This window comes from Achroia grisella, unplaced genomic scaffold (genome assembly GCF_030625045.1).
Source record: "Achroia grisella isolate CSIRO2021 unplaced genomic scaffold, CSIRO_AGI_Agris_v1 utg598, whole genome shotgun sequence".
Taxonomy (NCBI): Eukaryota; Metazoa; Arthropoda; class Insecta; order Lepidoptera; family Pyralidae; genus Achroia; species Achroia grisella.
In genome coordinates this window covers 2,056,673-2,068,161 of record NW_026712958.1, presented here as the reverse complement: position 1 = coordinate 2,068,161, position 11,489 = coordinate 2,056,673, and the positions used below count along the sequence as shown (strand labels likewise).

General features: G+C 34.1%; 1 protein-coding gene across 1 annotated transcript; it reads right to left on the bottom strand.

Moving 5' to 3' along the window:
- Nucleotides 1–2,492: 2,492 nt before the first annotated feature.
- On the bottom strand, nucleotides 2,493–10,947 carry LOC131848884 (alpha-tocopherol transfer protein-like). Its single transcript, XM_059198838.1, has 5 exons — nucleotides 10,652–10,947; nucleotides 6,689–6,813; nucleotides 4,740–4,836; nucleotides 3,955–4,096; nucleotides 2,493–2,738 (listed from the first exon to the last, which is right to left on the bottom strand). The coding sequence occupies exons 1-5, from the start codon at nucleotides 10,945–10,947 to the stop codon at nucleotides 2,493–2,495; spliced, it is 906 nt and encodes a 301-aa protein (XP_059054821.1).
- Nucleotides 10,948–11,489: the final 542 nt, after the last annotated feature.

Here is an 11,489-nt window from a genome sequence, read left to right as displayed (position 1 = left end):
TAACTAGCTATGCCCGAGGTTTCATCCACGTGACATTTGTAGCCTATGTGTTATTCTGATGTAGAAGCTATATAACTGTAAAGTTACATTAAAATACGTTCAGTAATTTCTTCGTGAAAAAGTAACAAACATCCATTCATCAATCCATCCATACACTCAAACTTTCACAATTATGTTAGTAATATATGTAGTATATAGATATTTGGTTACCGACACAACATACCTACCGCTTCACTTCTGATGGTCGCAGGTTCGATTCCTCACATAATACACACATTTGTATTCCTGTGTATGATTGTTCGCATTGGTCTTCGTGTTTTCTATGTGTAGACCTAATGTATGTATTTATAAAGAAGTATTTCTATCCCTTGTCTACTACCCATAACACAAGATTTGCTCAGCGTGGGACTACATGAAGCAGCGTGAGTTATCCTAGGATATCTTACTAATATTATAAATGCGAAAGTGCGTAAAGCAAACTATTTTTCATACTAATACGTTATATTTATAAGTCATAAGGGTGTTCCACACCAAATATTATTATAGATATTTTTTTTAATTATTTAATTGTAGAATTCATTAAAAATACATATACCTTAAATTGTTCCCCTTCTAAAATCAAAACGCTATTTTTTTAATAGCGACATTAATTTATATGGCAATACTATGATTGCCGCTGACCCGGCAAGTATAAGAATATAATAAAATAATCTATACATATAAATAAAATTGGAGTGTCTGTTTGTAATATTGAAATAACAGTTTTTTACTACATGCATATGAATATAAATTCGATACATACACCAAAGTAACTATTAGCTATTACAAAATACAAAATACTCTAAACTCTGACAATCCCATCAGAGAACAGTCATAAGGTTTTGTGGTTTGCTATTAAAGTACCTAATCATGCCATAAGAGTGTCGTAACTTACTTTTTGTTTCTTTTTTGTAAAATATTTATGTCATTATTATCTTATTGTACAGTCGAGAATAGAATATGTAACACACGAGACTACTACGTTCAAGTGGCATAATATTTATTGTAATTATGTTGATTAACTAGCTGTTCCCGCGAATTCGTCTGCGTGGATTTTTTTGTTCTTAAATAAAAGAAATTTTCATAAAATAAAAGTAGTCTAAGTTACTCCTTATTACATAAGCTACCTGCTAAAAAAGTCAAAATCGGTCCAGCCATTTCAGAGATTAGCCGGAACAAACAGACAGACAACAATTGTAAAAAATGATATTTTGGTATATGTGGGCACATATACCATATATTCATATGCATATAGTAAAAAACTGTTATTTCAATATTACAAACGGACACTCCAATTTTATTTATATGTATAGATGTAGATAGATATGTAATTTGGTATATAAAAATAAAACGGCAAGCGTGCATGGCAATAGTCGTACATGCACGGGATTTTCGATGTTGTAAATAAACTGGCTTAAAAAAAAAATTATAATATAAAAAAAATTACGTTCATAAGCGGCTAAAATATCCTACATGAATAAATCATTTTTGAATTTTGAATTTTGAAAAAACAAATATATAGTATAGTCAGCGGGGTTTACTTCAAAATTATATACTTATGTCGCGATTCCTTTCTATTATAGTTATTTACTTATAATAAATATTAAATTTTGTGTGAATTTGTAGAAATGTAATAATTCCGCGATATTTTACCCTCTCTGTAGAGCAGTAGACTAGCAAGTTCAAATAATAAAAGAACATTAACATTTTATAAATATATATTTTCATAATTTAAATCACAAGTTTCAGCTCAATTCACTAATAACAATTTAAGTACCTGTATACGAACAATATAAAATAAAAATTGTACTACTTAAATCTATTAAAACATACTCTCAACAGGCACAATGTTAAATAGTAACTTTGTAGTTAATTTATAATTAAACCAAATTATATATTCAAATATTAGATATATCCAGAAAACACTAATCATCATCATCGTCATCGCAGCCCGGAAGACGTCCATCGTCGGTCCACCTTGCTGGAGGCCTTCCCACGCTGCGTCTTCCGGTCCGTGGTCTCCACTCGAGGACTTTACTGCCCCAACGGCCATCTGTCCTACGAGCTATGTGCCCCGCCCATCGCTACTTCAGAGTCGCAATTCTTCGGGCTATGTCAGGCATTGGATGCGAGCAGCGCAGGACTGATCGTCGTGGAGATCTTTGGGGGAGGCCTATGGCCAGCAGTGGACTGTAGTGGACTGATGATAGTGATAAAAATAATTGGACAGACAACATCTATTGAGTATTATAATGCTATTGTATACTTGACAGTTCATTCCTGACCGATTTCAATCTTATAACTCTTTGTCGTATTTTTATTAATAATCAAATATATATTAAAATTAATTTTATACCCTTATAAAATAAAACCCAAAAAAAAAAACAGTAACAAAAAGAATAAATACAAAAAATCACATGTGCAAATTGATTTATCTATGGTCTATGCAAACATTAATCTATGTCTAGTTTCTTAAATGAATCCTCCACTTTGTCTCCTTTCTTGTTCGGTAACACGGAGAATCTCTGATTCTCCTCAGCTTTGAAGTAAGCTTCTAAGGTCTGCAGCTCCTCGAAGCATTGCTTATTGAGGGTCCTGGTGTCAGGAAGGGTTCCTCCAAAATCGGAAGGCAGTGATGAGCGAGGAATTATTTTAGCGTAGAAATTCTCCATGTTCTCGTCCTTTTGGTGGAACTTTAGCTGAAATCAAATAAAGTATTTTAATAATTGATAATTCAACCAACGAAGTTATAGTATAAGAGACAATTTTATCATCCTTATTATGTTCTCTGGAATGACAATGCAAGATTGGTGTCACGTGATCGTGTCTGTATTGCTGCATACGAGTGTATGTAAGCGACGGTTACACCTTATAATCAGGTAGGTAGTCGGCTTGATATTCCAATTACAGAAAAGGCAGTATAAAACAATTTGACGATGGCTAGATGCATGTATTGATATCTCTTAATAGTATTTTTAAATGTATGTACATTTTATATATATGTACATAATGTGCACATAAAAATACTCTAATATACACAATTTAATTAAGTGTTTAATAACAATCATCGTGTGTCATATAAATTTGTTGGATATGTAAGGGTATTTATATGTCTTTGTTGTTTTGTTATAACTATTTCAATACTTTATATTTTATCGAAGTAGACTTTATATAAAGCGTTTGATTTTGTACCTCTGTCGCAGTTACCGTCTTGCTTTGTAAGCTGTGTTTCAGTTACTGGCAGTGAAATTACAGGATAAAGAGAAACAGCAGCCTAATCCTCAAGATTAGCAACGCATATATATGTACGTAGCCAGGCCATAAATATTGTTACAATTAAAAATAAAGAAATTACATTTGAATTTGGAATCTGTCATTCTTTTATGAATGTTCATTGTATATTATATGAAGACACGGCTGTATGGGCGCAGTTCCCTTTGCCTTTCCAATTAAGGATAAACAGAAAAAAATGTTCATTGTATTTTCTCATTTTCGCGCCAATCAGTTGCCAAATATATATTTTTTTCTTTGGCAAGAGGCTAGTGCGCCAAATATTTTTGTGATATTAAAATAGAGTGGAGTGATAAAAAGCGGTTCTCTTTATAACTCCACTCTATTTTATTATTGCTAAGATTGCCATAGGTACACAAAGTAATGGAACAAAAAACAATTTGTGAAACTCCATCCGCTTGGTATTAATCAAATCTTTGTATACCGAACTATTGATAAGTACAATTTAAATTAAAAAATCATTTATTCCTGTAGGACATTTAGCCGCTTATGACCGCTTATGGCATGGGAAGTATCGTGTTTACACTCTCGCGCAGCTCACTTCCTTGCCCACTCGGGCTGAGTGTTTACGGATGAAATTGGGCTTTACGGAAAAATTTTTACTTTTAATAAAAAAACACTTACAATATCAAAGAATTTCTTGTCCATAAACGGTTTGATGAGCAGAGTCAGCTTGTCCACAATGGGCTCAGTGTTCAACACGTGGATCCCCTTGGTTCGGACCGGCAGCGCTTCTTGGGTGTACTGGAAATACTTGCGAAGGTATCTGTAAAGAATCACGTGATTAAAGACTCGGTGGTGTAGTGATTTAGCACACCGCTTTACTACCGATGGTTGCGGGTTCGATTCCTCACACGGTACAAACATTTGTATTCATGAGCATGATTGTTTGAATCATTAATATACATAGAAGACTCAGTGTTTTCTATATATATTACGTTAGTATTTAATTATTTATGTTAGTTGTCTAGTAACCATAAACAAAAGTATTCTGCTTAGCTTGCAACTAGATGGCGCTGTATGAATTGTCCATAGTTATTATTGTACTTCTTATCTTACTATCCACTAGCTTAAACAGGCTTTTAACTCAAAATAGCTGACAAAATAACTTATATCATCTAGTGTTGTAAATGCTAAATTGAGTCATTATTACACTTAACATTAGTGTAGGAGCTAGGTAACTTTTCATCTTACTCCATCGTGGTCACGAACATAGACATTTTATCTTAAAAAATCAGAGTGTGTCATTTAGTATCATATAAATGCCAAAATAAGTTTCTTTATTACATTTGCACTTTTTAACGGCCTCAGCAATTATCATGAAATTTGACACAAACATAACATTTATGATGGAGTATATGTGGTAACACAGACAAAATCGCGGGCAGAAGTTAATTAAGGATACATACGACAATCCAACACGTGTCAAGTGTCCCAACTTTACTCCTCTCATGTCATACAGGAAGATAACACCTGGACGGGGGCCTCGCTTTGTTAAGTATGCATCTGGAAAGATAAAAAACATAGTAAATTATTTATTTATTCTATTCCACACAAATTATATATATGGAAGATTTAATACCTGATGATATTGCCTTCAATCAATCACATTGATCAGAGATATTAAGGCGATGCAATTTAATCATTGATGTTAAAATATAAATAGAAATATATAAAAACATTAACATACTAGAGGTTCTCGCGACATCATCCGCGTGGAATTTAACTTTATTATTCTAAAATTTAGAGATTTTTCTAAATTAAAAGTAGCCTAAGTTACTCCTTATTACAACAGCTACCTGCCAAAAAAGTCCCGTCAAAATCTGTTCAACCATTTCAGAGATTAGCCGGAACAAACAGACCGACAAACAGTCAAAATTGAAAAAAAAATTTTGGTGTACGTACCGTATTTATATTCACATGCAATTAGTAAAAAACGGTTATTTCAATATTACAAACAGACACTCCAATTTTATTTATATGTATAGATGTACATGCAACTATACACAACGATTTATACAACCTTATAAAAAATATATTTAAAAAATGTACATAATATATACTGATAGATTATTTACAAATTACATTTTAATATTATATAATTATTAAAATAAAAGACTGTACATAGTATAAAACAAAGTCACCGCCGTTGTCTGTTCGTTTATATCTTTTGAATTACGCAACGGATTTGTCAGAAAGTGGCGCCGGTGTCGGAGAGGTTGAAGAGTAATCGTCTGTCGTGCTAATGGCATCTAATGCGCAGAAATGAAAATAATATTTTAAGGAAGGTGTTACATATGAATGTGAACCGTTATAAGGGTAGAGGAAGGCCGAAAAAGAGATGGATGGACTGTGTGAAAGATGATATGGTAAGAAAGGAGGTAAATAACGAGATGGCTGCGAACAGGGATGAATGGAAGAGAAAAACATATTACGCCGACCACAAATAAATGGGATGAGGAAGAAGCAGATGATGATGATAATTATTTGTCAGCAATAGAGATAATTAATTGCATTAACCTTTCGAATGTCCGTCCTCTGTCGCAGCAACCGAAAATGAAGAGGCGGTATACGCAAGTTGAATTGTTTCAAATGCGTTACAGTCTTATTTTGTTTTAAATAAGGATAAAATTGGTTAAAAAGAAGTCATGGTTTTGCGGACAAAGATCTGTGACAAGACTGTTGATAACTCGTAAATAAAATAAGTAGTGGACTGTAAGTTATTATATTTAATACGAGGAGTTATAATATTACAAGGAACATTATCTAATTAATAAGGTACGCGTGCGGTGACGTCGTAGGCGCAAGGCAAAGTGAAAGGTGTCCCGGCCTAGCGGCTGTCAATAGCTCATGTTCGATAGCGCTCGAACAAGACGGTAATACGGTTTAATAGGAGTACACAAATCTGTGTCAAACCTTCGAAGGGTTAAAATCTAAATATATATAACTCAAAGGTGACTGACATAATGATCTATCAACGCACACCTCAAACCATTGGGCGGATCGGTCTGAAATTCGGCATGCAGGTAGATGTCATGACGTAGGTATCCGCTAAGAAAGGATTTTGATTAATTCTACCCCCACGTGGATAAAATAGGGGATGAAAGTTTGTATTAAACTTTGTCAATTTTAAACCGATCGGGCTGAGACTTTGCATGCATAAAGCTACTATGACGTAGGCATCCCCTAAGAAAGGATTTTGATAAATTCCACCCCTAAGGGGATAAATTAACGCGAGCGAAGTCGCGGGCAAAAGCTAGTATGCATATAAAATTTCATAAAAATCGGAGGATTATGGTAATTAACATTGTAACACGAGAATTTTATATATATGATATTACAATAATTAAGGTCTCACCAATGGTCATGAAGAGCAGTCTGCAACCAAGTTCAAACTCATACTTCGACGGTTCAGTGTTATGGAGCCTATGGAACACGATGTCATAGCCTTCAACTGAGGTGCCTGGCAGCACTGAGAATTCCCTGGAACCAAACAAAAATCTCACTAATCTCACGGACAAATCTCCAGAGGTATATGGAGTGTAGAGACGCAGTTGTACTTTGCATTGGGCTCAGATTATTGGTCTCCCTAAAATATGGTCGAGCGTAGTGATGCTCATCCGTCATATTCGTGAACGAGGACTGTTTGTGGGGACTGATCTGTTGTAATCACTATGACTGATTTACTATTATTTAGTTGACATACAAACTATGTCTATTTTTAACTAATGTTATTGGATTATGTAAGCTGCTTATATAAGATAATCTAAATATACATTTCTTACGTAAACAAATACGATATTCCGACTTTCATTACTGTGTTTGTTCGTGCAACTATTTTTTCGAGATTATTAGTAACCTATTCTAATTAATTAAAAATTAGTAGATATATATTATTACAAATTATGAATAAATAGTGAACATTGAAGAAATAACTTAGAAAGAAATAGTCTGCTCAAATAGTGTAATGGAAGTAGTAGTTCATGTACCGGAACCGGGTTTTCCATTTAATATCTAAGTTTTATAAAATTTAAAAAATTACAATTACAAAAGTGATTAAAATGTCTTTGACTTTAATCGTTCACTCCAATTCAAAGTGACTTTAATATAACCATAAAAATTAAATTATAAGTACCTAACACTAAATTTAAAAAGCTCTCACAAATTACAACTACAAACCGTCTCGTCTATGTCAGCTATCAAACAAAAAACGCATCATAATCGGTCCATTCGTCTATGAACTACGATACTACAGACATACAAACACACAATCAAACTTATATCACCCCTGAATTTGCTTGGGGGTTAAAAATACATGCGTAGTGTTTTTTATTTGAAAATTTTCATTCATCGTTTAATAGATATTAACTAAGATTCTCCATTCATTATAGCACCTGCATTTAATTACCTATCACAAACTTATGTAAGATTATATCTGCCATGGAATTAAATGATAAACATTACGAAATCAATACCTAAAACTTGTTTTTATATAATTAGTGTTGTTTCTATTAATTTGCCCTCAATAAACAAAGTTATCTGTTAGATTATTTTCGCGATAGAATTAATGCGACGAAATTGATAATATGTATATAAATAAGTAGATTAAATACATGAGGGAATGGGACTTTGTACTTTTTGTACCAGGATGGTAACAATTGGTAATCGTGTCGCCATGCATGCTAAGACTCGATTTGTAGGGCCGACGCATGCTGAATAATGTAATGTAATGTGGACTCTATTCTCCGTAATTAGCCTCTCATTTGGGTTGTGCGTGTAGAGCCGAAACTACTGAAGTAGCCAGCCAAGCTCCTCTCAGAAGCGCAAAAACCTTCAAGTGTTTTTACAGGCTTCACGGAGCGACCTCACCGTTCCGAGGATTTGTGTTCGTTATGTGGCCACTGCAGGTTTCTTCGGTTTCAAAGCAGCCCCGACAAAGGGAACTATCTGTAGCACCAATTGTGTATAAGTGTTTGTTTAAGGGACAGAGCAAGTTATTGTCCGTATCATTATTTTAAGATTTTGCCTATTTAGCTCTAATAGAGGTTTTGTGAGTCGTGGGTTTGGGTTTAGGTCCATCTTTGGTTTTGTATTATAGTGGATCTCTGGCGAATGCAAGTTCGAATCTGCGAGAAGGGAAGAGGTAGAAGCGGCAGAGGGCCAGCTACCGCCATACTACATCCTCTCTTCGATAAACATCTCCTGTTTTTGCCAAATGCAAGAGGACACGCCACGACATATCCTGTGGTTGTAGCCCATACATAAACTAAATATCTCCTTTAGAAAGTACACACTTTATTTTGAGTAAATAAAACCATCGCTCCTAAGAATATCCTTCAATTCTTGTCTCTCACGGGACAAGGTAGCAGACTCTAAAATAGGGCGGGCATACTAGAGGTTTCATAAGCACCGAGAAATAGCTCTTAACACAACACTACAGACAGAACTTTATCATGCAACACCTCTGATACCACTCATGTGTTGTTATTCCAGAGGACATGATCATGACTTCTCGATCATCATGGTGAGGATTCACGCCATAATCTCAAAACCTAACTCCTTGCGACGAAGGGCAATGTATGCAATATACCATGTAGCAACCTAACCTACACCTGGTTCCCCTGGAAACCATCGTGATAAATCCCTGATGTATTTGTCACTCTAGTGTGTAAAAACATATTAATACAAACATACGCATCTAGCAAGGAATCGAACCTGCGACCATTGGAAATAAAGCGTGGTGCTAAACTAATACCATCGAGAGTATCTAACTCACGTCATAAATATATTAATACATTATTTCTTCTTTACTTATAAAACAAATAATTACGATTTACGTTTTTAATATTGCTAGTACTAAATATTTTAGCTCGTTAACTTTTTATCTTTTAGATTAAAATTGAATAGATACAATGCTATCAAAACACGTTTATATCAGCTGATATTGATTAACAAAAGGAAATGAGTAATTATCATTAATATGACAGAATAGACATCGATTGTGGTGCAGTGCAAAAATACATATAGGTATAAATAATTAATATTATATCTCTATCAACCTTCAGCACAATCTAGCTGGGTCTGATAAAAAAATATACTAGCCCGACCCATCGATTCCCTGTCCCATTACAACGGGGGTTGAAATTCCGATATTCTGAGCCAAGATTCGAACTAGGGGTTCGTTACCTAACTTCATGGGGGGTGGAAAGGGATTGTTAGTAATGTGGATTGATAACCCCATTGCTAGCAATGTACCATGTCAGGTTGACCTCCACGCGGTTCCCCCTGGAAACCATCGTGATAAATTCTTGGTGAATTTGTCACGATGGGCTAACTGACCTGACCTCATGCTCATCTTATCATCCTCCACTGGTGTCCCGCCAGCGTAAACCGTTAGCGCAGGCGTGTGAGCCATTCCATTATCATCCATAAAAATAAAAAATACCTAACTTCATGCTCATCTTATCATCCTCCACTGGTGCCCCGCCAGCGTAAACCGTTAGCGCAGACGGGTGCACGATTCCATTATCATATACAAAAAAGAAAAAACCTTGGCTCAGATTATTTTATCTTATGGGCGATAATGGAAGATACAACCGCCTGCACTAACGGTAGTGCTCTCAGACTAAAGTCGTATCTGTCTGTCTGGAGATAGCCTTCAGGCGATCCAAAGACCTTCCGCAGTTAAGATGCTGTAAAGACCAATTTATGCCAACAATTATAATAGTTCGAAAAATAATCTAGAAGAGTTAGTAATCTAGGACAATTCACACAGCGCCATCTAGTCCCGAACTAAGGAAATGTACCCTCTTCTTTAATTATACACACCTGATAATACGATATACGATATATATAATATTTATTGAATCTTTATAGAAAATTTTCTATCTATTATGGAATTAGGATTCATTCAAACATAATTAATTAAAAAAAAGTGAGTGACAAGTAAGTAATAGACAATAATAATAAAATAATCTACGTATATATTGATCTCATTATCAAACTGACTTAATTTAATTAGTACAAATAATAATTTATTAATTGGATTTCTTTTTTATACATTTAAATATATAATGACATATTTCAATGTATAAAAAAACAATCCAATTAATTTCATTATCAACTTAAATTAAGAATACAAGTACGTTTTTCATAAATGATGCAATGAAACATTGTACTTTTTTTTTCTCTATATCAAAGAAAGGCATAGGAACTTCATGTAAACATAATACTCGTACTCATACATAAATACTCATTTTCCTTATAGAGCCAGACTAATTACAATGGAAGTAACTAGTATGGAAAACTTAAAATTACTTACAGAATGTCATTGATGAGGGGCTTCAGTTCATCTGAATTAACATTGCGGTTGTCGAAGAAGTCCGATGCGCTTTTTCTGTACGAATAATACTTCTCAACGCAAGTTTTCGCCTTCTCAACATCTCCGTAGCAGGCGTTGTAGAATAATAACAATTGCTTGTTGGTCAAATCTTTGGGAATGTATTTGGATTTGTCTGCGTTCACGGACCACTCTCTCAAGGCATCGATATCGGCTTGAGAGAACTTGTCCATAGAGGCTGTAGCCGCAGCATAGTCGTACTCCAATTCCACCGACATTTTGTTTGATTATACGAAAGTTTTCGTAAACAGATATGTTGATTACGTGTTAGATTAACGTCTTATACCTTTTAGAACGGTTTGATAACTGATTTGTGTTGAGATTTATTTAAAAGGAAATCTGCTGCCAACATTGCAAACTTGATATCGTTTTTAAATACTAACGGTATAGGGTTGCCAACACAACAATAATAATTAACGTTTATTAATTCCATTTAGGTTTTTAGATTGTCAATTTACCAGTTACCAAATTAATATTTGCACATAGGTCAGATAGGTTACCTACTCTAATGTATGTGAAGGGAAATATAAAATAATAATAGTTGCTATAGTTTCTTTGTTAATTACAAACTCAATTTAAAAGTTGTCTTTTATTAATAAAATTATTGCAATTGTAGTTTCTAATAATTCTCGTTTGAAACAGGTTACAATCCACAACTTTTGCAATTGTGTATAGTCCGTTTTACAGTTACAATTGTAAATCATACAAATTAGTCTATTACAGCTCTCTAATGTTATATTTAAATCGGAAACCTACCGTT

Bases quoted from the DNA above. Each gene is read 5' to 3' on its own strand.
- LOC131848884 (XM_059198838.1), bottom strand. From the start codon at position 10,947: ATGTCGGTGGAATTGGAGTACGACTATGCTGCGGCTACAGCCTCTATG. The intron at 6,814-10,651 runs GTAAGTAATTTT...GTTTGGTTCCAG, and splicing joins CCCCTCATCAATGACATTCT to GGAATTCTCAGTGCTGCCAG. The intron at 2,739-3,954 runs GTAAGTGTTTTT...ATTTGATTTCAG, and splicing joins ACAAGAAATTCTTTGATATT to CTAAAGTTCCACCAAAAGGA.